Source organism: Metarhizium robertsii (assembly GCF_000187425.2).
Source record: "Metarhizium robertsii ARSEF 23 chromosome Unknown MAA_Scf_1, whole genome shotgun sequence".
Taxonomy (NCBI): domain Eukaryota; kingdom Fungi; phylum Ascomycota; class Sordariomycetes; order Hypocreales; family Clavicipitaceae; genus Metarhizium; species Metarhizium robertsii.
The window spans coordinates 1,037,619-1,062,296 of NW_011942149.1; the positions used below are offsets into that span (position 1 = coordinate 1,037,619).

The window sequence follows — 24,678 nt, forward strand, 5'->3', positions numbered from 1 at the left end:
GGTACCATAGTTCCCAGGCGCAACAAGAATTGCTTCAAAAAGAGACGGCCCGGACAGTTTCCAGGCGAGAGCATGTTCTCTGGATATGAGAGGACGAAAAAAACACACAAAATACTGTTGGCTTGATCAGGCACCTAGAGCTTGTTCCCCCATAGCCGTGCTTGTGGGCACACTGCCTTGGTCTTGTCATGATGACACCTAGCATCAAGGGCCTGCCGAAAGTAAGCTGGTTAGTCGTGTTTGATTCGAGATCAATTTGGGATATTTATACCTCGGAATTTCAATTATTTCAACACGTGGTGGCGTTGTTGTTGGCTCTCGTGCTGAAAATATGGACGGGATCCTGATGTGTTGCAGGATCTGTCTCGTCATTCGTCTAGTCATTATGGCAGCCGCATGTTGTTGCTTTGCACTACAATTCTTCCATGCACGAGGCCGACTCTTCATTTGCTATCGTACTATGGATGATACTAGACGTTGCCCACCTCAGGGATTAAAGCTTAGAGTCTTTGACACTTTTATTCGTCGGCCTTTTTATCGCTGACTTGGTTTCAACTCGGCCGTATTAGTGAGAGTTTTATTCGCTCTCTGAATGAGATGAGCTGTTGTCACTGCAAGTTGCAAGCCGTTTGCCGATAAAACCATTGATGAAGAATGGCTTGCTATCTATCTGAGATGATGCAAAGACGCTAGTTCGGCCGCCTCCAAGCAGACAATTCTCCTTTATTACCTACGCAATAAACCTGACAAAACAAGAAAACAAATGCAAGTAGGAGATTGCTAATCCGGCAGGCATCCCAATAGGGCAAAATGATGGAGCGGTTCAACACGCGTCATGATGCTGTTGCGAGTCAGTTGTGGAGTAGAAAAGTTCCATGTCTCAATGTAGAGCGGTGATACACCTGAACGCGAGCCCTAGCATAGATGAACTGTTCGGCATTATTCTGCAGTCAGTGGAACCCGTGCATAGGTTCTTGAATCGAAGCCGGTGGGATTTGGATTACGTGAAGGGGCTGAGTGAGGCTGTGGGGAGGAGGCCGAATGAGTCGATGCCAAGTCATTCGACACTCCATGTCAGGTTTTGCCCCTGCGCAAGAGTCCGTCTATTTCGGGCAAGTGTCTGGTCTGGTCCCATCAACTTGACTCTTTGGATGAGGCTACATTAATTAGTTCTCTGCACATGCATGCCGCGAAAACCGTCAAGGCCCTTCAGACGGACGGTTTAGCTGACAATGGTTGGTTCTTGACCAAGCAACACATCCGTCTGCGCTTTTTATCCAAGGCTTTCCTCGCGACCATGGCGTTTATCCTGTTTATATTACATTGAATCAAATTAGATTAGCGGCCCGAATCGTGGCCGGGCATTACGGATCCATCCGCCACAATTGTCGTTCGACAAGACGTCTTGGACAAAACGGACCTTTATGCCGGTGCTGAAACCTAGGGGCAGATGAAAGGACTCCGGCTATGTCTGGGCACGAGTCAGCCTGTATCAGCTCCCATCTCATGCCAATGCCATTGACTCGGAGAAGCGCATTACCCACACGCGGCATGAAGGCATGAATTACTATCGTAGCCAAGGGTGGACAACGGCTTATGTTATCGCAAAGAACGCCCCCGAGTTCATTACTCGTCAAGTCCGTCGTGTCCGTGTATGCCTTGCATCGCAAGTCGCATATATATACCGCCGTCGACGACGTCTATTTGCTTCTCGGATACCAACAACATCAATTCAATCAATTCTAAGCCAATATGAAGTTTTCTATCACCCTCGTTACCCTTTGCATCGGGCTGGTTGCCGCCGCTCCTCGGGCGCCGGAATCTGGTGCCCTTGCTGATAAGCCTCAGCCCAGACAGGCTGGAGGGCCAATATATTCTGACGATTTCGTCTTTCCCGACGACGAGCGTCTCAAGCCTAAGCCTACGCCTACCTCCACTCCAGTCCCCGATGATGCGTGCTAAGGAGGGCGCGTGTGGGCGTGTTTGTCAGGATTGCTTGGTTGTCTGGGTATGTGTCGTCCTTTTTCTTTGGTATTTGATGCAATCGCTAACTTTCCCAGTCCTGACGAGCCCTCATGGGATACAATTTCGTGGATACTGGGTCCGGTTTAGCAGTTATAAAAAAGAAAAAAACAACAACTTTGGAATTGCGCTGCGAAAGATGGTTGATTAGGAGGATTGTTCATGTACACAGCTGCGAAATGCCAGATTTAGATGTTTGAGTAAAAGATTACCATGTGTATATCTTTGTACTATCGAATTTGATTTATCTACACATTTGCTTCGTGATATTTACTACTTGACCTGGAATAATATTAATGTGAAAAGTTGATTACTATATAAAGTAATAAGCTTTGAGCGAGTTCGTATATTAATGTACTTTTGGCAAGTTTTATATTGAACAAATCAACTTACTTGCTTGCTATTTCTAGAGTATCTATCCCTATTATACACATGATAAAAAGGTCTCTTGGCGCTAGGGCTAAAGGCCAATCAGACAATAGAAAGCTCTTGGTACCAAGTAATTACCAGGCGAATACTAGAAGCACGGAAGCTACTCAGTACAGTGTAATGACCTCAAAGGAGCAACTTGCTTGAGTTGTGCAAAGAGCAAATAATAACCATCAGCCCACGCCCATACCTCGACAGCCTCACCTTGTAAAAGACATAGAGCTTGCCCCCCTTAACCTATCCTGTTTCATAAGAAAAAGTCTACATGTCACCCTTTACCCGGAGGACTTCCACAAGACACTGGTCCCTTTTTCGTTCCAGCTCCTTGGTATCCTTGCCCTGCAATTCTTTAGCAACACTCTCCCGCAGCGTCGCGAGACCCTCGGGAGTCCACTGAAACGCATGAGCTTGCATATCGTCCATCCAACTCCTGGTGGCAGGCCCCAAATGCTCCAGGAAATGCTTGAAGCCGTCAGTACCGCCTCCGCCCCCCATGGCGTTTGACAGCAACGGGCCGGTAACAGCCCAACGCGGCCCAAGACTACTGGTAACACACGTATCTAATTCACGAGTTAGCAAACATATACACAGGTAAGTTGTCCAAGCACAAGTCGACTCGCCTAGATCCTGTGCCGATAAAACACCACGGCTCACGAGGCTATATGCCTCATTGCAGACCGCTGCCTGGAGACGATTGGCTGCGAAGCCAGGTATCTCCTGGCGAATAAGCACGGGCTTTCGACCCAGCGACTTGTAGAAATTCATGGCTGTTTCCGTGCTCGCTGCCGCCGTCTCAGCGTGGGGGACTACCTCGACGAGCGGCATTAAATGAGGAGGGTTGAAGGGATGCCCTATGAGCACGCGCCCTGCGTTGACGGCGCATTTCGATATAAACCGGGAACTAGGTATGCCGGATGAAGACGACGCAATAACAACGTCTGGGCGAGTCGCGGCGTCTATCTCGCCAAGGATATCGGTTTTCAACTCGATGCGTTCTGGCGCATTCTGTTTCGCAAGTGCGGGCATATATTAGAAAGGGAAGGGTGACTGATCGAGACGTGGAAGCAGGTACCTCTTGGACAAAGTCGACATTGGCAAAATGATGCTTGAATTGTGCGCCCACGAAGCGGTAATTGGTCAATGCTGCATTCGGACCCAGGCCCGACTTTTCCATGGTCGGCCAGATGGCGTGGAGGTAGTCTGCGAGCTTTTGCTCGGCGCCTGATGCAGGATCGGAAACAATGACTTGGAGGCCGTGGGCTAGAAACAGGCCTATCCATGAGGACCCGATTACCCCGGTGCCAACCACGCCAACTGTCCGGATGGACATGGTGTTGAGGGATTGTAATACGGATAAGGGCAAATTCGGATGGAGCGGCTCTAAGTAAGATGGGTGACGGAGGTGATGCTTGCTGCAAAGCCCAATGCGAATGGAACAGCGTCTTGGAGAGCCGTCCGTGACAGTGCGCCTTTATAGTTGGATGGAAAGCTGGTTTCTAGCATCGCGATTCACTAAAGCGACACGGATGTCTAATTGAAGCATTACTACCTAGATAGGTAACAATCTTTTATCTTTGCCCGCCGGGCCAATCGGCTCATCCGGCTAGCTCGGCTCGGTACTTGTCGATATTACATCAGTGCAACACTTTTGCGTGAATTATCGGGCTCGCCACGTACGTAGTGCCTATTCTGGGACGGCAAACTGCCGAGGCAATGCCACATTTGGCATGCATATTCACGTCATGGTAGGGGGTGTATACATGTAACGAATAGAGAACGCCATGATAATAATAGGGGAAAGTCACGCAGGATATACTTGAAGTGGATTACATGAGAATACGAAAGCATAGATTTTGACAGCAGATACACCTGATATTAGTACAAAACTATTAAATTCTACATTAACTACCTAGGTACCAGCTCTTGGACTTTGCTTGTTTGTCTTCTTCAGGTTAGGCCGAGCATAAACGAAGCCAAGAGGATCCATCAGATCGTGCATCCATTTGAGCCGAGTTAGCGCAAAGCGGCAGCCAAGCTAGACTCCTGTCACCAGCTGCCAGTTACAGCATAGTCTAGGTGGCAACTGGCAACCTTAGCGTCGCATTACACGTGTGGTAGATAGATCGAGGTTTACACGCCATTTTATTCCGCGGACAATAGTACATGATTCCGAGAGTACCAGATAGAGCGGGGCTTACCAGTTGACATGTTGCTCGAATCTGTGGATACTTACCTAGGTAGTTATTAGTTGATTCCCAGAGTGGCTAGGCTGTACGTGAACGAAGTCGTTGCGAGGCATTGATCTACTAGGCAGTTTCGGCACTTGCCTTTCCACATCTTCAGATACCGCATTGAGTTTCGGTGCTGGCCGAGCTGGCCGAGCTGGCCGAACCGCCCAAAACTACATACGTCAATACGTACGAGCAGGGCCTGCAATGTTGTTAGCTTGGTCCATTCGCCAGCAACCGGGGGCAATTGCCGCTGCCCGTGGCCCATCAACCAGTCCACGGATGGACGAAGCTTCGTCGCCCCGTGCTTCCGAAGCAGAGATCCCATCTGCACTAACATAGCGCCGGCCGTGTAATTCCTTATCGGGGAGATGGGAAGACTTCGATTTAGCTTTACATGGACGAGTCGTACCTATCAACGGCTCCATGATTGATGCAATGACCACGCCACAGCGCAACTCCCTAGACTTGCTGCCCGTTGCCGATTATATAAGTTTCAACCGTGTCCCTCTACGGATCGTACCATCACCGTAGTCTCTTTCTATACGGGATCTGGTACCCAGATCTCTTCAATTCCGACCCAACTCACTCCTCGCGCATCCATTCGTGATCCAACACAAGCCATGGGCTTCCAGCTACCTTCAACCGTCGGCCGCGTCGTCGCCGTACTCGGTGGCGGCGTTTTGGGTCGACGAATAGCCTGTAGCTGGGCGGCCAGCGGCTACGACGTCGTCATCCGCGATCCCAGCCCGGAGCAGAGGGCTGCAGCGGTGCAGTACTGCAACACCAGCATGTCGGACTACTCAGATTCAGCCAAGCGCGGCACCGTACAGGCCCTGGATGACCTGGAAAAGGCTGTCGAGAAGGCATGGCTGGTTGTCGAAGCGGTCCCCGAGAAACTGGACCTGAAAATATCCACCTTTGCCGACCTAGAAAAGCTCACGACGCAAGACGCCGTCCTTGCCTCCAACTCGTCCTCGTACAAGTCTCGAGAAATGGTTGGGAATCTCCAAAGAGAGACGAGGCGGCGCGTTCTGAACATGCACTACTATATGCCGCCGGGAAACCGCATCGTTGAGTTGATGACGGACGGCGAGACTGACGAGACCATCTTCCCCTTCTTAGTGGACAAGCTTAAAGAAACCGGTATGCATCCTTACGTGGCGCACAAGGAGTCCACTGGTCTTATTTTCAACCGCATGTGGGCTGCTATCAAGCGCGAGGCCCTGAGTATCCTCGCCGAGGGTGTGGCAACACCGCAAGAGCTGGATGGCCTCTGGATCGAGATGTGGTCTGGAAGTCAGACCGGGCCGGTGGCCATGATGGACCAGATCGGCTTGGACACTGTCGCCTTTATCGAGCAGCATTATGTTGCGGAACGTAAGTTGTCCGACCAGCCTCTCAAGTTCCTGCAAAAGTTCCTCGACGAGGGAAGACTGGGAGCCAAGTCTGCCAAGGGCGGGCTTCTTCCTCCCCAGCAGGCGACTGGGCCAGCACACCACCTCGGCGACAGCGGCAACATCCTCGATCCTACCCTCTATGTCCTCGATATTGGGCTCTCTGCTTCCAACCCTCTTGATGCCCTGAACGCAGGCCGCATCATGGTTGGCTCGCCGGACGGGAGGCCCTTTCGCACCCTGGTGTCAAACCAGCACATGCCTGACGGTATTGACGTCTCAACCTCGGCCAAGAAGCTCTTCTGGACCAGCATGGGGAATCCGTCCCAACCAGACGGCGCTATTTTCAGCTCCAACCTCGACGGGAGTCATGTCAAGGAGATTGTTCCGCGCGGCTCGGTCCACACCCCGAAGCAGCTCACCATCGACCACAAGAACTCCAAAATATATTTCGGAGATCGGGAGGGTCTCAAGGTTTGGCGGTGCAACTTTGATGGCTTCGGCCTGGAAACGCTGATCCAGAACGGAGACTGGCGGAACGATGAAGAAAAGGCCGACCAGATGAGGTGGTGTGTTGGCGTGACCGTGTCGCCATCAACGGGTAAATTCTACTGGACTCAAAAGGGTCCTTCAAAGGGGAACAAGGGACGGATATTCCGGGCCAATATCGATTTCCTGCCGGGAGAAGAAGCCGGCAACCGGACGGACATTGAGGTCATGTTCCAAAACTTGCCGGAGCCCATCGACCTGGACATTGACGAGGCCGCCAACGTGCTCTACTGGAGCGACAGGGGCGAGCTTCCCACGGGGAACAGCATCAACTCGGCAAGGCTCGACGAGGCCAGGCCCGTCCAGGGCAATGCCACGAGCGTGCCGGGCAGGGACTACACGCTCCTTTCTCGCGATTTGCACGAGGCCATCGCGGTCAAGCTGGACTTGAAAAAGGGGCACGTGTACGCGACCGACCTCGGCGGCAGCTTGTACAGGCTCGACGCGGACGGTGGACACAAGACCCGAATCTACGACGGCGTCGGAGCTCTTTCCGGGCTGGCGCTTGCGTACTTTTAGTTGCTGGGTTGGCCTGTTGCTCGGCAATTGTGAGATGAGCTTGGCCGGGGCAGGGCAGGGCAGAGGAATGGACAGCATGGAGCTAGTTGCAGCAACTTCTCATTCCTTGGAACACGTTCCATTCTATTCAATCTCGTCAGCCCCGTGAACTTTCAGTAGGGAGATATAGGGGCGCGAGTACGTTGGATGAGCTGAAAATTGGTTTCGGATACTGTTGCTCCTTTAAAGCCTTTCGGATGCCGTGAGAGCTTCGCACGACTGATGGAGCAAGCCGGTCTCAGCTCATAGCAAGCAGTGAGAGGAAATAGCGCGCCACGATTCCTGAAAGCGATTGATCTGCGTGTTTATTCCCAGTGGCTAGGCTCAAGAAAGCAAAGTTTGTAGAGAACATGTTCCGTGGGTTTATACACACGTCTAGTCATGTGACGCCGGGATAAACGGGTCTGCAATGTGTATGACGATCACAACCTCCTGCGTCATCCATCTTCGACCTTCGGCCTCCAGGCCCCCATTCAATCCGAATGATGAAACGGACTCACCGCAAGGTCCGCAGTGGTTGTAGCACGTGTCGGAGGAGACGGGTGAAATGCGACGAGCTCAAGCCATGTTGGTTCGACACTCCGGCCCCGGCATATCGGTAGCCCAGCTCACCAGGTTGCCAGTACTCAGTGCCAACGACTTCTCACGCGAGGCCAGCCCGTCAGCTGTAGCTATGGTACACCCCAGGAAGCCCTGGCGGCCTCCTCGACCGTAGTCAGAACACCCTCGCCTCTGAGCTATCTGTCCATGATATCTCAATTTGGCTGGCCGAACCCGACGCCGCCAGAGGCAGAGGCCTTGCTATATCAACTATGTGTCATCCGTAAAGGCATCATGCCGGCCGTAGAACAGGGGTTCTTGGTGGGCGCTAACCAGTTCTCAAGGTAGGCGAATATGCCATTTATTTGTTGTTGATGTCTTGCCCCTGGCTGCTGACGGCAAGCAAACGCCCAACAGCTTCCTTGCCATGGCTGGCAACTTTGAACATCTCAGGCACTGCTTGTGCAGCATCGGAGCGGGGCATTTAAGAACCCTCACAAGTCTGTCTCGCATGTCCTTGTTAGAAAGCCGCTTCAGAGGTCTTGCAATTCACGGAATGGTCCGAGAAATGCAAAGCATAAGCTCTCAGAGCCGCGAGCGCCAACGAGAAATGTCACAAGGGCTCATCGCGTCCTCGATCCTGATGGCGTGGTACAGCCCAAACCCGTAAGAAGCACAAGGCGTGAACCAAGAAATGCACCGCGCTGACTTGCGTTGCTGCAGAACCGAGTACAGTAGCTATCTCAAAGGCACGCTTGCCGTAAGTTGGACGGCCCTAGAAGCGAACCATGATAAGAGCCTAGACTGAGCTTGGGCTGACACATGAAGCACGCAGTTTCTCGAGCCATATACGGCAGACAACCAAGCGCCCCTTGTCGCCGTACAAGGTCTGCATTCCGCCGTGAACGAGCCACGGGGCGAAGGCTCCCTGGACAGCCCGCCGCAGCCGATGCGGCAAGGGCAAAGACTCCTGGAATCAGCGACCGCGTCTATCCGCAGCCTTTGCAAGTGCAAGCTAGATAGCGAGCTCGAGTCTGCGGCGAGAGAGCTCCTCATCTTTCTTCAAAATGTACGCCACCGAACTTGGCAGCATCTGTCGCTCGAGGACCAGCTGTCGACCATGTTCCCCATCCGCAACTGGCTGCGCTTTGTTCCCCGTTCGCCAGACCGGTTCCTGTCCAATGACTTCTTGCTCTACCTGTACATGGCAAACTATGAGACGGCCATGCTGGCCATGGGAACTGTCCTGCCTGCTGTACACCTCCCCCTGGCCATGACGGAGAGGAGCTCCGGCGTAGCTCGACTACGAATATTCATACAAGACGCCGTCAACGCACGATTTTCAGGGGCTGAGAGTATTGCAAACTCGCTTCCGGTGTACACTGCGTGCATGGAATGGCTAGCTCTTGCAGACGAGTGCGTGGAGAGTTACCAGACTCGCGGCGCGCCGGTGAAGGCCATCTCGCGATAGCCTCTGCCGCTGAGTGCGTGAAAGCAACCCTGTCAGGTACATATATAGTCTTACTCACCGTGGACTTGTCCTCACTCCATGTCTATTTGAGCAATTTCGCAGCGGCGTCTACTGCTCAAGAATGCCCATGGCACCGACACCAAACGGATCCAGCGGCGAGCTCCTCGGGGAGGTTTCGACCCAACAGTCAAGCAGCCAGCTCAAGAATTTCCCCGCCGCAGTACTCCATGTATTCAAGACAACTCGGGCGTTTTGTATGTCACGGCGGTCCAGGTATTAGGGGTTGAAGAAGGGTAGGGATGCACTTGCCCATGCATGGCCAAGGCCAACTACCTGAGTATTTGGAGCATCCCACACCGAGCCAATAATCCGATATGAACTCTCTAAAGAGTATACAGTACGATATTTACTTGAATTCTGGTATCGGACTGATGAGTTCTTTAATGGCCAACAATGATGCGCATGCGTGTGACGGATCCTATTAGGATACAATAGGAGGCAAATAGGACTTGACCAGATCATGTGCCCGGCTGTCACGCGATATACCATAGCATATTAGTGTGCTGGTGTCTGACGTATCGCGATGTGGTCTGGCCTGTTGCGGTTCTCGGGCTTAGGTGTAGCTAGCTACATTGTGTTGCTTCCATTGGGCCTTACCTGATGTCAATTATTTAGATACATCAAAATTATCAAAATAAGTTAAAATGTTAGTTTCTTTAAACTTAATAATAGCAGATTGGTGTAAACTACCCGGTAGGCAAATACATTCAGCCACAGACTGAAGTGGATTCTCTCTGCAAATAGGTGTCGACCATTCCACTGCGTGTTGATAGAAGGCGTGAATGGTTTCCCGCCTGTTTCACGCCCTTTGCTTTACAAGCTGAGGTATATCAATTAATAGACTGGGCAGGGAGAGGTATTTTCCCTCCCGCTCCTGGTGTTTCACGTACAAGATACATATCGTGCACTTGAATTCACAACACACCAAACCATGCAATCACACGCGCCAGCTGCCATGGGCTCCATCTTGGACGCAATTGGGAAAACACCCGTGGTGCAGCTCAAGCACGTCGTACCGGCCGGATACGCCAACGTCTACATCAAACTGGAGTTCTACAATCCTACCGGATCCTACAAGGACAGAATGGCAAAATCCATGATTGAAGAAGCCGAGAAGCGCGGGGATCTCCAGGCCGGCATGACGGTGGTTGAAGCCACGGGCGGCAGTACCGGATCGTCGCTGGGATTCGTCTGCGCCGCAAAGGGCTATCGGTTCCGAGTTCTTTGCTCAGACGCCGTCGCCGTGGAGAAGCTGCGGTCGATGACTGCGCTGGGAGCAGACCTGGACATTACACACAGTCCGTCTGGAAAGCTGACGCCAGACTTGCTGCCTGCGATGAACAAGCGAGCGGCGGAAATCGGCCGGGAGCAAGGCCATTACTTCACCAACCAGTTCCTCAATCGAGACGCTCTGGTTGGATACGAGGGCATCGGCCACGAGCTGGTTGAACAGGTCCCTGGGGGGATTGACGCATTCTGCGGAGCTGTTGGCACGGCCGGCATGGCCATGGGCGTAGGGAGAGTGTTGAGGTCAAAGTCCCCGTCGACGCGGATTGTCATTCTTGAACCTGCGTCGGCGCCGTTGCTGACCCAGGGCGTGACGGGGACACATTCTGTTGAGGGTGTTGCCCCGGGTTTCGTCGCACAGCACCTCAATCGGGATCTGTATGATGAAGTTCGAGCCATCGACGAGGAACAGGCGCGCGCTATTTGTCGCCGGCTCGCAAAGGAGGAGGGCCTTCTTGTAGGGACGTCATCGGGGCTGAATGTCGTTGCCGCTCTGCAGCTGGCCAAGGAATTAGGACCCGGCAAGACGGTCGTTACGGTTGCTGTGGACTCGGGGCTCAAGTATCTAAACGGCACCCTCTTTCAAGATGCGCAGAGTCGGGCTGGTGGCGCTGCTAAGCTCTAAGCCATTGAAATTCCTGGCGGATAAGTCGTCGAAGGCAATAGAGGCGGCGTTGGCGAAGAGATAAGGAAGCTAGCTCTTGGTGTTTGTAGGAATCCGGAGATTAGATGAATGGAGCCTGAGGGGCTTGTTGTTGTGCTCTGGAGCAAAATCATAAAATCTCCTGCCGACTAGTATTATTATTATGCTCTACTTGTGCCACGCATTGACGCAACATTGCCAGCTCTTGTGCACCAGAAGATCATAGTTTGTTGTCCTTCGGTAATCGCCAAGGATCTGGCACCAAACCCTCACTGAATTTCTCCTTGGACTAGGCTTCACGCAGTGCCCCTATGACTGTAGCGTGTTTCTAAAGGACGGAATTATCCTCGCTGTATATGTCTTAGATGGTGTGCTTATTGGGCCCTACAATAAGCAGGTCATCAACATATACAGTAAGGATAATTCCGTCCTTCAGAAACACGCTACAGTCATAGGGGCACTGCGTGAAGCCTAGTCCAAGGAGAAATTCAGTGAAATAAGCAGGTCATCGACATATACAGCGAGGATAATTCCGTCCTTTAGAAACACGCTACAGTCATAGGGGCACTGTTGAAAAATTATGTGTGCCCAACTTAGTTGTATTAACCTTGCCCACCAACCTGACGGTTGGGGGCAATGCTCACTATAATAAATACGTGTACCTGGTTGCTCTTATCTTATCCTCACGTGACTAACTCGCCTATTCCAACACACCAGACCGCTCAGGGCACCAACATCCGCGTCTCCTCGGCCTGGTCGGGTGCTAATCATGCAACTTTTCCCCAGTCTCCCTTCATACTAGCCACGCTACCCTCTGTACACGCCCATAATGGCATGTACGTACGAGGCGGAGGGTGGAGATTGTCCGGGTTTCCATTTGACAAATGGATAGCCTACTTACTGCTTACCTCTGCCCTACAATTGCCCGAGCACTTGAGGCAACGAGATTGATTCGATCCCCAATGACTGACACCTCAGTGCTGCGACAAATCGACCCAGAGTAACGCCACTTTGCGTCCTCGGCACCCGCTCGTTCCTGTAATTAGCGGCGGGCACCGCAGCCCGGGTTTCCATGTTCCCCAAGTACCCAGTGCTGCCACAGAGTACCTTCAACGCATGTTGGTGCCTGTGTGAGTGCATGTGTGTGCCGGTCAATGCCTCGCACCGCTAAGACCAAAGGAGCATCGTCATTAAAACCTTCCACCCAAATATTGTCGCATGATTCGCCTTTGACATTTACCATCCTCATGTCTCGCCCGCTCTAATATTTCCCGTGCCCTGCACATATCTTCGTCCCTTGTTCTTCATCCTTTATTTCTGTTTGTAAGCTGCATTCCCTCTACTTCAGTAGTTTGTCGAACCCCGAAAGAGCGCGCACATCGACTGCGGCTCCCCTTTAAACTCCTGTGGCGCGACCTGCAAATACCTTCACCGTCGGCCCAACTGCCCATCCCGAACCGACCGAATATTACCAGACGTCACGATGCCGGCCAGGACGCTGCCTACCTTTACTCGCGCAGAGGTCGAGGCGCACAACTCTGCCTCCTCGTGCTATGTTACCATTGGATCCAAGGTCTACGATGTGACTGACTTTGTCGACGACCACCCTGGTGGCGGCAGCTTGATCATTGACTATGCTGGCAAGGATGTCGAGGAGATACTGAAGGACCCCACGTCGCACCCTCACTCTGAGGCTGCATACGAGGTGCTTGACGACTCACTCGTCGGCTTTGTCGTCAACCAGAAGTCGCCCGCCGCGAATGGCTCTGCCAAACCTGCCAACGGGACTGCAACCTCCGAAGATGCCAATTACGTCCACCCGCGAACCGGCATGTCGTGCGAGGAAGACCTTAGCAAGGACACCGACTACAACCAGGATTTCAAAAAGCACAAGTTTTTGGACCTAAGCAGGCCTCTGTTCCTGCAGGTTTGGAACGGCGGCTTCAGCAAAGCCTTCTATTTGGACCAAGTTCATCGCCCTCGTCACTACAAGGGTGGTGAATCAGCGCCTCTCTTCGGCAACTTTCTAGAGCCGCTCACCAAGACCCCCTGGTGGATTGTCCCGTCGCTGTGGCTGCCCTTTGTAGCATACGGTACTTATATCGCTAGCCAGGGGCTTCATAATCCATTTGTCCTGGGTGGCTACTGGGTATTCGGTGTCTTTTTCTGGACCTTTGTAGAATACTGTCTACACCGATTCCTGTTCCACTTGGATGAGTAAGTCGTTCCTATCTCGTGGCCACCGATGCCGCAAGCCGCTGACCCGTGAATATAGCTACCTCCCGGACAACCGCGTTTTCATCACATTGCACTTTTTGCTCCATGGAATCCATCACTATCTCCCAATGGACAAGTATCGATTGGTTATGCCTCCTGCTCTGTTTGTCATCCTGGCCTCTCCATTCTGGAAGCTGGCCCACGCCATCTTCTTCTACAATTGGCATGCGGCTACTGCTGTTTACTGTGGCGGCATTTTTGGCTACATCTGCTACGACCTGACACACTACTTCCTGCATCACACGAACCTGCCCTTGTGGTACAAGCAGCTAAAGAAGTACCATCTTGCCCATCACTTTCTCGACTATGAACTGGGCTTTGGCGTCACCAGCAAGTTCTGGGATCAAATTTTTGGCACGGAGCTACAAACCTCCATCAAGACCAAGTAAATCCCGTGTCGGTAGACGCGATTCCAAAACAGTCTCCACTAGATCCTTGAGCCGCTGTACATTTGCTCTACATGCATGCTTTTTTTTTTTCACATTTGCCTGGATCGGCACGGCGTTGGCGGGTTTGGGCAGTTGACGTATAAGACGACTTTAATAATTGTTAATAATTGCCGCTGGTGGCGCACAGCATCAACAATGAAGAATGCGCCGCTTGGTAGGTGCAGACGATGAACGTGGAGAGATGCTCATGTTATACATTGATATCCTGTCAGGTAGCACTTGGACACGGCAGATTTACCTTAATACTACATTACTTCTTTTTCTCTACATGGTTTCCCGGCGTCCTGTGTAGTTGAAATATCCGATACGGTTTAGCAGTAGGGCGGGATTTTTGACAGCCTCGTGCCCCCATAATCCCCTTCGCAAGTGCCGCAAGCCGCAAGTGCAAAATTTGGCGCCGCCCCATCACGTGATCTACATGGATCGTCTTGTCGCCGCCTCCACTTCGGAGCCTGACGATCAGTCCTTGATCTCAACCAACACATCCCATGTTCGCCAACCGCGTATACCCGCAGCGTACGACACATTGAAAAGCATTATTTATCATCTGCAAGGCCAAAGATTTTGACACAATTTCATCTATATAGCTAGCGCATCCTTGCGAAGCCCGCAAAATCTGGAGAGTAGGTGATCATGTCGGGCTTAGACGTCGAAGCCCTCTTGGAGGCTACCGCCCAAGGTTCAGCACAACAAAACTCCAATACCCAGAATGATGACTCTTCTAGAAGCGACAAAAATGGTCGTCCCCAAAATGGAACTGATGACAGCCGCGACCGCGACCGGGACGCTGGCCAAGATCGCCGCCGACGCGATCGTCGGGACACTTCTCCAAGACACCGTAAGGGCACTCCAGGCGAGACTACCCCCCGGAGTGATACTGGAAGCCACCGCAGTAGACGCCGCAGTGAAAGCCGGGATAGAGACCGGTACAACTCACGCCGACACAGGGACGGTGATTACTATCGTGGACGACGAGGCCGCTCCCGCTCCCGCTCAAGATCCCCTCGCCGGCGTTATCGTCCCCGAGATGACAGAGATCGCAGAGACCGTCGCGACCGCTCCAACCGCAGGGACCAAGGTCGCACAAGAGATCGATCTTCCGGCAGACGATCTCGCTCACCGCAGTTGAATGAGGACGAACGCGACAGCCGTACCGTTTTCGTGCAGCAGCTTGCTGCTCGTTTGCGAAGTGACAAGTTGAAGAGGTTCTTTGAAGAGAATGCCGGCCCGGTAAACGAGGCCCAGATCGTCAAGGACCGCATCAGTGGAAGATCCAAGGGGTAAGTCCAAGCCTGTTCTTTGATGGCTGTGAGTGATCTTGTACTAATATGCTTGCCTCTAGAGTTGGTTATGTTGAATTCAAAGACGAAGAAACGGTTCAAAAGGCACTTCAGCTCACTGGAAAGCCATTGGCAGGTATTCCTATTATTGTCAAGCTCACAGAAGCTGAGAAGAATCGACAAGCTCGCAATACCGAGTCGACGAGTGGAAATCCGAACTCTGTCCCTTTCCACCGCCTTTATGTTGGCAATATCCACTTCAACGTCACGGAACAAGACCTACAAGCCGTCTTTGAGCCATTTGGTGAACTGGAGTATGTCCAACTCCAGAAGGACGATAATGGCCGCAGCCGTGGATACGGATTTGTTCAGTAAGCCATCCCTCGACTTTGCTTCCTCTTGTTTTTCTCTCGTGAATACTTGAAACAAAATTCTAACTGCGATATTTCAGGTTCCGTGACGCAACCCAGGCCCGAGAAGCTTTGGAGAAGATGAACGGCTTTGATCTTGCAGGCCGACCCATCCGAGTCGGCCTGGGCAACGATAAGTTTACCCCTGAGAGCACGGCCAACTTGATGCATAGGTTTTCAGGACAGAACAATTTCCAAGGCTCCGCCTTCTCTGGAGCCGGCGGCCGCGGTGGCCAGGCTTCTACGTTTGATAGAGCCGGGGGACGAGACAGCGACAAGGCCGGCGGCGCAAGCGCCCTCGATGACACAGATGTCGCAGGAGTAAACTTCAATAATTACAGTCGCGATGCATTGATGAGAAAACTTGCCAGGACCGACGAAGCCTCTAATGGAAGAGAAGACCAGGTCGTTGTGAAGCCCAAGACCGAAGCGAAGCCGCTTCCTGTCAACGTCAACATGGCTAGTCGCTGTGTTGTCCTGCACAATATGTTTGACCCCGAAGAGTAAGTACAGCATGACCACATCTGTTTACACTTGAATAGGCTAACTGACGGTTTCGACAATTAGGGAAGAGGGCGACGACTGGGTCAAGGAACTCGAAGACGACATTCGAGCGGAAGCTGAGAGGCAATATGGACATGTTGTTCATATTGCCGTCGATCCGAACTCCAAGGGTGACGTCTATCTCAAGTTCGACAAGGTCCAAGGCGGTGAAAATGCCATCAAGGGCTTAAACGGAAGATACTTTGGCGGCAGGATGATTAATGCATCTCCAGTTGTGGATGCTGTCTACAGCAGTCTCTTCTCTCGCACCAGAGCCATATAAAAAGCTAACATGGCTGGCCATTGCCCTGACATCATCTAGGTATTCGACAGGTTAGTGGAAATTACAAAATGAATGACAGTTTTTTGAACTCCCCACTGAGACTGAAATCTCCAGCGCGTACTGTGCAACACTTGTTACGACTTTTTCCGCCCGAATCTACCATGGGACTCGCTGCAGAGGGCCGTTGGTCTCGGAGCCCAACTCGCAATAGTTTCCGCCATGCTGCACCCATGCCCCGAACTAAAACGCAAAAACTAAGTTAGACACGATGTTGCAGGTTCTCTCTGATGGCATTTTGCCTTGAATCGCGTACGAAGCCACTGTCGGTCAACGCCTGAGGTTCCTGGTGATATGACTGACATGACCCCGCTTCCTTTGCTCTAATGTTTGTACTAGAACGTTGACGACATTACCAAGGAGGAGTACATGTCTACTGTTGAGGGTGGTTTTGGCGTTGTAGCCTCGGGTTCGCTCACTGTCTATAGTAAGAATATATGCAATTGTAATTTGATTCATGGCCGGGGTGGGAGTAACGTAGGGTTTGTGCCGTGGTACAGTCTGCAGAGCATTGTGACGAATAGAATGAGAGTATGTATGCTGCACTTTTTCGAGGCGGGAGATATTTTCTAGGTTCAATTGCACCGAGATGAATTGAGTAGGAACGCCGACATCTGGACTTACTCATGTCACAGCCAAGCACGTATCTCACGCACCTAATTTCACCGAACTTTGAACTTTGTAACAGGTACACGGTTCACGTGGGCTAGCACTTATGTCTATTAGAAAGTCAGGCACGATTGAGCCCTTCTTTCACAGGCCCGGCCGTGGAATTGGCCGTCGATGAGCTCCGTGCACCGCGCACTTCGGCGTTCTGCAACTTGTCTGTTCACATTCATCTCAGATTCACGTCAACTCCGGGTCGAAATGCCAACCTGCCAAGTGGCCATCGGTGCCTACGCGGCGCGCCTAATTTGCCTTTTGCCATTTCTAAACTTTGTTCCTAGCCCGCTTTTTGAATGTTTCTAATTTTCCCACAAGCCGTATTATCTCCTGTGCTAGGTTGAGCTTGCAAAGCTTGTTTTCTTCTTCTTCTCGGTGAGTTGCTTGATGCCCTTTGCATTTTATTCGATTTGCGTCATCAAAAATCGGTCATTGCTTTGCAGAAAGTGACTTGTTCCTATGGCTTGCTAGTGATTGTTACGGAGCAAGCCGATCCGACCTTAACTCTTTGTTGGGGAGGCCGTGTTTCTTGGAGGGCAGTGGCGTTTGAACGTTTACAGGTAGATGGTTCACATTTTATATTCACTCGGGACACCTTTGCGAAACTGGTCGCGCGTACGGTCCCAGATCCCGCTTCACTGCTGCTTTGCCTCGGATAATCAAATCGGACGCGTGCTGACGGGCAACAAACAGTGCTGCATCGGAGTGTAGTCTGGCATCTGTCCATACAGACTATTCTAATTGCAACAGGAACGCAAAATTACCCAGCGCTTCCCATCTTGAGATAGGTCCCAAGTCGTATCGGCAGTCTTCAGAGTCTGTCTTTGCAGAATGACAGGCTCGGAGGGGCAGTCTGTGTATGAATCTGCAGACCTGGTTGCCCTCTTGAGAAAGCAGCTCGAGAACGAACAGCCCGTGCCTTATCAAGGCGGTAGTATGCTTTCTGTGGACTTTTCGTCGCCGCTTGGTGGCGCGGCTCGCGCCGAGCGAATTCGCCAAATGTCGCATAATCATGTAAGGTTTGCCCCTAACCTCTCGCACGAGACGGCAGCTCATGTCTCGCAACAGCCTGCCTTTGAAAAGTCCCGATTTGCGCAGGAAATACTCGTCAAGATCCAACATTCTCTCCGTCGAATGCCCGGCGTGTCGTCGAGCGAATCTGGCGAAATCGTCGGCCAGCTCCAAGAAGTCGGACAGGTCATCAGCCAAGAGACCAGCCAGCTCGTGGACGCCCTGATGAACGTCACCCTCGACCAGGAGGATACCGACAAGGCCGTTTCGCGCTTGAGCCTGGATGCCACCATTCTCAACGCCGAGATGGACGACAAGGCGCAGACTATTAGGGACCTCCGCGCTGAGCTTGACGCGGAGAGGAAGAAGCGCGAGCAGGCGGAGCTGGATGTTAAGAAGGTGATGGCCGATCTGCAGCGATTGAGGGAGGATTTCAAAAAGCTTCAGGAGAAGGCAACAAGGAAAGATGAGGGCGCGGACGCTGACGTTCGTGATGACATTGTCAAGGTGCGTTTGCCAAGGCTGTGAAGCGGCTGGCGGTTGAGATGAAAGCACGCTAATGTTTGTACTGAATGACAGAGCCTCGAGGATTCGATACGCTATCTGGAGGATCAAGTCAATAATCGGCGCTCGCTGTGGCTCATGAAGCATTCGGATCCGCAGTCTGTCGCCCGTGCTATCGAGACACTGGCTGATTCGGTGCAGGACAACCAGGCCGCTCACCAATCCATCTTGTCCATGAAGACCAGAGCCGCACGCGGTGCTAACAACTACCAGGACACCAGACATCAGGGGAGCGCAGACGCTCGCCCGTACGGTGAGATGGCGCCTCCGCCTCGTCCGCCTTCGGTCTTCCAGGCCTCGAGCAGATCCTGTGCGGTTGATCCCCCCAAGTTCGGCCCCCTTCAAGCTGGGCCGCCTCGGGCCCCGTCTGCATTCTCCCACGAACGACGATACCAGGGATCCGCGTCGTCGTGGAGCTCTGCCCAAGGCCGGCTTGCGCAGGCCGGGAACCCCTTCTTCAGCAACGCTACGTCGTCGTTTACTCGTCCGCCGACGCGAAGACCATACCAGGCACCTACTCGGTACAGACCTACTGCTGCAGCAGAGTTCCAGCCGGGCTACGCCCCCGAACATGCTCCGGCCCGTCCTGGCACAGCATTCGGCCACCACCAGCCTCCGCGCGAGTATTACCCCCAGACCCCGACGACGTCTCGGCCCCGGTACGGACGACCTGCCGAACCCAGCATGTCGGAGTACGGGAGCGCTCCCTCGTCGGCGGGCAACGCGGCCGCCGCGCGAGGCATCCTCTCCGGGCCGCTGGTCCACATGAACGAGCAGGCGGTGGCGGCGTGGAACGAGTCCATCATGGAACTTTACGCCATGATCCGCGCGTTTGTCGAGCGCCACGCCAACGTGCCCGACCCGGCCATGGCCATGAAGATGAGCACCCTGCCCCTGTGGCCCGTCCTCCTGGCCACCTACCACCCGCTCTCGGCCAAGGAGGCCGCCTCCTATCTCGACATTCACCTTCGCGCCGACAACCCCAAGTGCTGCCTCGTCACGCGCGTCATCATCGACTACATCGTCAACCGAGTCTGGGTGCCCAACGCATGGATCGGCTTCGACGATGACTGCACCTACGCGCTGCTCGAGCTGGAAAAGGATCTCGAAAAGACCCAAGGTAAGAAGCTCCCGCCCCCCTGTGTTGTATTAGAAAACTCGCGCCTGACCCAAACAACTTGTCTTGTCGCGACAGGCCAGCCCTCGGCGCAGCGGCAGCCCCTGCTCGACCGGCAAGCCCACATCCTCGAGGCAATCATCAAGTCGGAGCCGCTGGCGTTCCACAGGGAAAAGGTGGGCGACATCACGGCCGCCCTCATGGCCACCATCCAGCCGCTGCTCAACCGCCTGGCCAACCCGGCCGACGCGTACCGCGACCTCGAGCACGTCGCCGACCTGGCGTGGGACCTGTCGTCCAAGATCCTCACGTCGCGGCTCACGTTTGACTTTCGCTTCCCCGAGGTGGGCGCGCGCTTCTCTAGCCAGAGCATGCTGCCTATCTGGCCGGCGCTCGAGCCGACCGAGCTGCAGGCCAAGCACTGGCGGGTGGCGCTGGTGACGACGCCCGTCATTACCTGTCGCAACGACACGGGGAGCAATATCTCGGCGCACTCGGTTGCCCTGGCGGATGTGTATTGTATGCAGTGAGAAAGGAGGGGGGTTGGCTGTTATTCGGGTTGTATTGGGCAGATGGCGACAAGGTTTTACATTTTGTAACTCGGCTGAGCTTTTGGGTTTATATATGGCTCTTGGTAGCACATTTTTGCTTTGGTTTCCCACCAAGACTTTTTGATCCAGGGTATGGATTTGCAATGGGCCATTCGGGGGGGGGTTTATTTTGTTTGCGGAATTGCGATTGCATCCGTGGATTTAGGTTTATTTTGTTTTAGGGATTCGACGCTTGATTAGACTTGGCAATTGAGATACGCGTTGTTTACGGCTTGGGTTTCGGTTGAAGCCGGTTTTTAGTTGCGCAGAGTGTCGTGGTGTTGCGGTGCTGCGTTGGGCATGGCTACGCGTCTCAAGTAATATCCGGGTCACCGTGGGGCCCAAAACACTTGGGTTTCTCTTTGGAGCGTTGGGGCGGCGATGCTTGGATGAGTTCTCCTAGCATGTCGTTGGCGGCAAGTCTGGATGGCTGAGCCCATGTTTCTTGGAGGGCGAAGACGCGCCAGTCTCTGGTGGTGGATCTGAGCACGACGAATGCTGATGGCTGTGTGGGCCGTATTCAACGCATTGTGAATATTGTATTCTTTGTGGTGTGGAGATTCTGTAGCGCTTGACATGGCTGAGGAATCGATCATCAGTCGTGTCAAGATGTGCGATGAAGTATCGCGAGGTTGGTGTTTAAGGGGTGGTAGATGAGTCCCGCTTTTACACATGTAGCGAACCAATCATTTGGCGCTCTTAGACACTTGGAGAACTTGTCGGTGATTACAGAGTATGGCAAAGTACATATGCACTAATAATGGCATTTTTTTTTAAAGCAAACTACTACTTAATTGTTTAGTATACGTGTGTGTGCTGCAAATAGTTTTTTGATTTAATCAACCCGCTTGAATTAAGTCTGATAGTATTCACAGTTGGGCATGTGGGAACCGAGTTTGGCTTGCTCTGTTTCGATTTATCCACCGTGGCTGCCTGCCAGCCGGCGGAGGAAAGGCGTGTCTAGCCACGGGATCGCCCGCTCTCCCAATGTGAATTGGTAAGAAGCTGTACGAAATTTATGCACAGACTTGACACTTGCCCCGAAAAGACAAGCTTCTAGTCGGCTACAGACCGAGTGACCTCGCTGGAGCATTCGCTGCCCAGACGGGGATTGATCAAATGTTTCGAGCGCCAATGCCTCCAGTGTGAATTGCTCCTCCAGTCGCATTCTAGAACACCAGTTGACGTCTACGGAACCTTCCTTTACCGGGGGACGCTAGCCAATTACGGGGTGATAATGGTTCCTTGGGTGGGGCCACTGGCAACCAGTCTAGATATGCCGGTTCGGCCGGCTGTTCGATGTTCATACTTCCCGGCAGCAACACGGCATATATTTACCAGCATTCCAGTTGCTCGTCACCGCCCTCTTCATGACATTTGACTCGGTTCCCCGGGGTAGTAAACTGCGATTGGCATCGGCGAGCCCGTGAAGGCGCCGCTGGAGGTGGGCAGGTAAGCAGCAAGCCCAATCAGTTCCCATGGCTGAAGTTACCGAGTTGTTGGGTCCATGCCTGTGCGTTTAAATTGCGACCTTGATGACCTGGCTCCACCCCCGCATTTGACTTCAAGTCCACCACCTCTGCTTTTTAACGCTCCGTGATGAATGAAACCCTCGAGAAATGTACGTGGGTTCCCGCCCCTTGCAGCTGCAGAGAAACGCTCCAATCGCGCATTAATTCCGCCCATCCTCGTTTTGTACACCGTATGCTGTTTTCAAAAGCTTGAAATGGCACGGACCCATGAACTTTGAAGCTTTATAGAAATCTGGGCCGACAACACTTTGGCGCCTTCACCTTGCCAGGGGGTCGCATACCCTCAATCTTGGTCTACCCGGTCAACCCCAGAGTAGCCATCTCGGGGCAGAGAGGCCTTCTCTCGTACTGCGACATGATTCGAATATTGACGCCGACTCTTTATCTGAACTTGGCCTAACCCATGAGATATCTATTCTATTATTCTATATTGAATTGCTGACTGTTTTCCTCTTAAGTTGAATGAGATTACAAGCATGATACAAGTATCGTCTATTATTCTATATAATGAACAAGCATGTAGAGTATTACAAATAACTGTGTTTCTATACGCTTAATATTATCAATACAATTTAACCAGTTTCGTTGGCCACGAATCCCCATAAATCAACCAACTAGCACGAGATTCATAGACTAGGTTTTCACAATACTTCAATGTCCCCATGATGAACGGCTGATAATCCACAGGCAGTGCTTTCGCCAGTTGTGAATAAGGGCAGCAGTAGGAGGAGCAGGTTGTGAAAACCCCCACAGGCTCAACATATTCAAAAACAAAAGGCCGTTGTCTCGGCCTACACGTTTACGAATACCAACTCACCACCAACAGAACAGCCGGCCGCTCTAGCAAGGCGACTTACCAGCCACGACTAGTGCTCCCATTCTGCGCTGTTCTGCCAAAAACGTTTCAACCTTTTCATAGATTCCTCGCGGCTCCTTGCAGTCTCATCATCTTCAGGCTCTTCCGGAGCCGCCAAAGCCAGCGAGGCGACAATGGCGTGTCTTGCAAACTCGGCAAAGATGGAATCCGGGAATTCGGGCAGTATAGTCGTCATGACGAGGCTGGCCCCCCTCATAAAGGTCATGTACTCGGCCATGCCGTCCCTGGGCATCAGACACGACTGCGACATGAGGCAGTACGTTGCGGCGAACAAGGCGTCCGCGTCGACTGCCGTCTTTGGCTCCGCGTCCAGCGCGCCCGCCAGCAGTCTTATAGCGTCGAGCCTGTGGCCGAGAGCCTGAACCGTGTAGTCGCCCGCGCCGTGCTGCGAGAGGTGCGACGCACCGAGAGCCAGCAGAGCGTGTCCTAGATGCGCGTGCTGGGGAAATCCCAACGCGCAGGATCAGCACCAAGGCATTGCTAACTTGGGGGGATGGGATAAGGGGCTTTTACGCAGAACGTACATGGTGCGCCGTGGCGGCGACTTGCCACCAGACACGATGCCCTCCGAATGGAAGACTCGGGAGTGCTGTGGTGAGGACGTGGTGGTAGAACCTAAAGTCCTCCATTGTGAAGCCGGTCAGGAGCGCCTTGAAGGGCTGCGACAGGTCTGGTGAGTGGACGTAGATGCACTGCAGCCCCGAGCGGTGACAATGCGAACAGCTCGGGCGCAGCTCGTTGCACTTGATCTTTCTCTGCTTGCAGCTGAGACAGCCGAGACGGGACTTGCAGTGAACCCGTCGCCGGCGCTTGTGCTGCGTTGGCGAAGTGATGCGAGACGCGTGGGTAGGTGCCGCGGACGAGGGACGTCCTCGGTCGGCACACAGGGGATCTAGTAATCCTGCCATTGTCCTACATCCCTACCGAGTGTAAAGGGATTTCGACATGTCTCTCCGCTCTCTTTAAGTCTTGCATTACCCAACTGGGGTCGAATAGTAATCACATGAGAATGGACACGTTGCAAGAGGAAGCAAATTACAGTCCCGGGATGCCTTTCCACAGCCCAATCGGAGCTCCGGGCCTATAAGAAGAAAGAAGAAGGATTCTGGAAAGCCCCCTACTTGTGTGGTGACTGTGGCCGAGGCCGTTCCCAACCACACACCCCTTTTTACACAGCAAATCAAAGCCCAGGACAATAGGTACGCAAGGTGGGGGAGGGCTGAGTCGCCCGAAGCTTGATGACCACCAACAAACCCGGCGACGGGCAACTTACGCGCCACTGCGACGCATAATGGTTTCCCAGGAAGCAATTCGATGTGCGGGCTGCATGGAATGGCAAATGTTGGTTGAACCGTCCCTGGGCTATACGAATGCCGTGTCTGCATACTTTTGCGCCGGAGCTGCCCACCGATGTGGATAGCCGCCAGGCGCAGTGCCGGCATGAGAATACCCCGGACCCACCTTGGGCCGGACCCGGCTGGGGCCGCCTTGGCTCCATGGGCCCGTTCAAGTGACGGCACCTGGGGCTTATTGCAGCCACGAGGGTCCGCATCACACCTTTATCGATCAACTTTAAACGAGCCCAGTGCTCGGTACTATCGATATCAATTCAAACGTAAGCGAAGCCTCGGCTTTGGAAGTTATTTCCGACCTGTTGCGAGTAGGAGTGCCGGGACCAAAAGGGCACACTTGTAAGCTGGAGATTGGCTCACGGGGTCGCTATTGCTCCATCTTTTGGCTCCATGACTCAACCAACCATCAACCCGACAACCGAGTCATGAAAATTCAGCACGTACGCGCAGGCTCGAGCAGATGTTGCGCAGCTAAAGCGAGGGCGTTTA

At 52.9% G+C, this 24,678-nt stretch overlaps 9 protein-coding genes across 9 annotated transcripts; 7 read left to right on the forward strand and 2 right to left on the reverse strand.

Annotated features, from left to right (window-relative positions):
• Positions 1-1,752: 1,752 nt before the first annotated feature.
• On the forward strand, positions 1,753-1,962 carry MAA_08843 (uncharacterized protein; the record flags this gene model as incomplete). The annotated part of the gene is made up of 1 exon (XM_007826841.1): positions 1,753-1,962. The coding sequence occupies one exon, from the start codon at positions 1,753-1,755 to the stop codon at positions 1,960-1,962; it is 210 nt and encodes a 69-aa protein (XP_007825032.1).
• Positions 1,963-2,712: 750 nt separating this feature from the next.
• Positions 2,713-3,781, reverse strand: MAA_08842 (NAD(P)-binding domain protein; the record flags this gene model as incomplete). The annotated part of the gene is made up of 2 exons (XM_007826840.1): positions 2,713-3,456; positions 3,524-3,781. 2 exons carry the CDS (start codon positions 3,779-3,781, stop codon positions 2,713-2,715), a joined length of 1,002 nt encoding a protein of 333 aa, XP_007825031.1.
• A 1,521-nt stretch (positions 3,782-5,302) lies between these two features.
• On the forward strand, positions 5,303-7,144 carry MAA_08841 (NAD(P)-binding domain protein; the record flags this gene model as incomplete). The annotated part of the gene is made up of 1 exon (XM_007826839.1): positions 5,303-7,144. One exon carries the CDS (start codon positions 5,303-5,305, stop codon positions 7,142-7,144), a length of 1,842 nt encoding a protein of 613 aa, XP_007825030.1.
• Positions 7,145-8,150: 1,006 nt separating this feature from the next.
• MAA_10630 (uncharacterized protein) lies at positions 8,151-9,194 on the forward strand (the record flags this gene model as incomplete). The annotated part of the gene is made up of 3 exons (XM_011412348.1): positions 8,151-8,389; positions 8,447-8,483; positions 8,559-9,194. The coding sequence occupies 3 exons, from the start codon at positions 8,151-8,153 to the stop codon at positions 9,192-9,194; spliced, it is 912 nt and encodes a 303-aa protein (XP_011410650.1).
• Positions 9,195-10,185: 991 nt separating this feature from the next.
• Positions 10,186-11,166, forward strand: MAA_08840 (cysteine synthase; the record flags this gene model as incomplete). Its single annotated transcript, XM_007826838.1, has 1 exon — positions 10,186-11,166. One exon carries the CDS (start codon positions 10,186-10,188, stop codon positions 11,164-11,166), a length of 981 nt encoding a protein of 326 aa, XP_007825029.1.
• Positions 11,167-12,667: 1,501 nt separating this feature from the next.
• Positions 12,668-13,850, forward strand: MAA_08839 (Cytochrome b5, heme-binding site; the record flags this gene model as incomplete). The annotated part of the gene is made up of 2 exons (XM_007826837.1): positions 12,668-13,401; positions 13,460-13,850. The coding sequence occupies 2 exons, from the start codon at positions 12,668-12,670 to the stop codon at positions 13,848-13,850; spliced, it is 1,125 nt and encodes a 374-aa protein (XP_007825028.1).
• Positions 13,851-14,543: 693 nt separating this feature from the next.
• Positions 14,544-16,426, forward strand: MAA_08838 (CC1-like family splicing factor; the record flags this gene model as incomplete). Its single annotated transcript, XM_007826836.1, has 4 exons — positions 14,544-15,190; positions 15,253-15,561; positions 15,642-16,103; positions 16,168-16,426. 4 exons carry the CDS (start codon positions 14,544-14,546, stop codon positions 16,424-16,426), a joined length of 1,677 nt encoding a protein of 558 aa, XP_007825027.1.
• Positions 16,427-17,977: 1,551 nt separating this feature from the next.
• Positions 17,978-20,368, forward strand: MAA_08837 (uncharacterized protein; the record flags this gene model as incomplete). The annotated part of the gene is made up of 2 exons (XM_007826835.1): positions 17,978-18,664; positions 18,737-20,368. 2 exons carry the CDS (start codon positions 17,978-17,980, stop codon positions 20,366-20,368), a joined length of 2,319 nt encoding a protein of 772 aa, XP_007825026.1.
• Positions 20,369-22,826: 2,458 nt separating this feature from the next.
• MAA_08836 (C6 transcription factor) lies at positions 22,827-23,745 on the reverse strand (the record flags this gene model as incomplete). The annotated part of the gene is made up of 2 exons (XM_007826834.2): positions 22,827-23,276; positions 23,362-23,745. 2 exons carry the CDS (start codon positions 23,743-23,745, stop codon positions 22,827-22,829), a joined length of 834 nt encoding a protein of 277 aa, XP_007825025.2.
• Between the last annotated feature and the right edge of the window lie 933 nt (positions 23,746-24,678).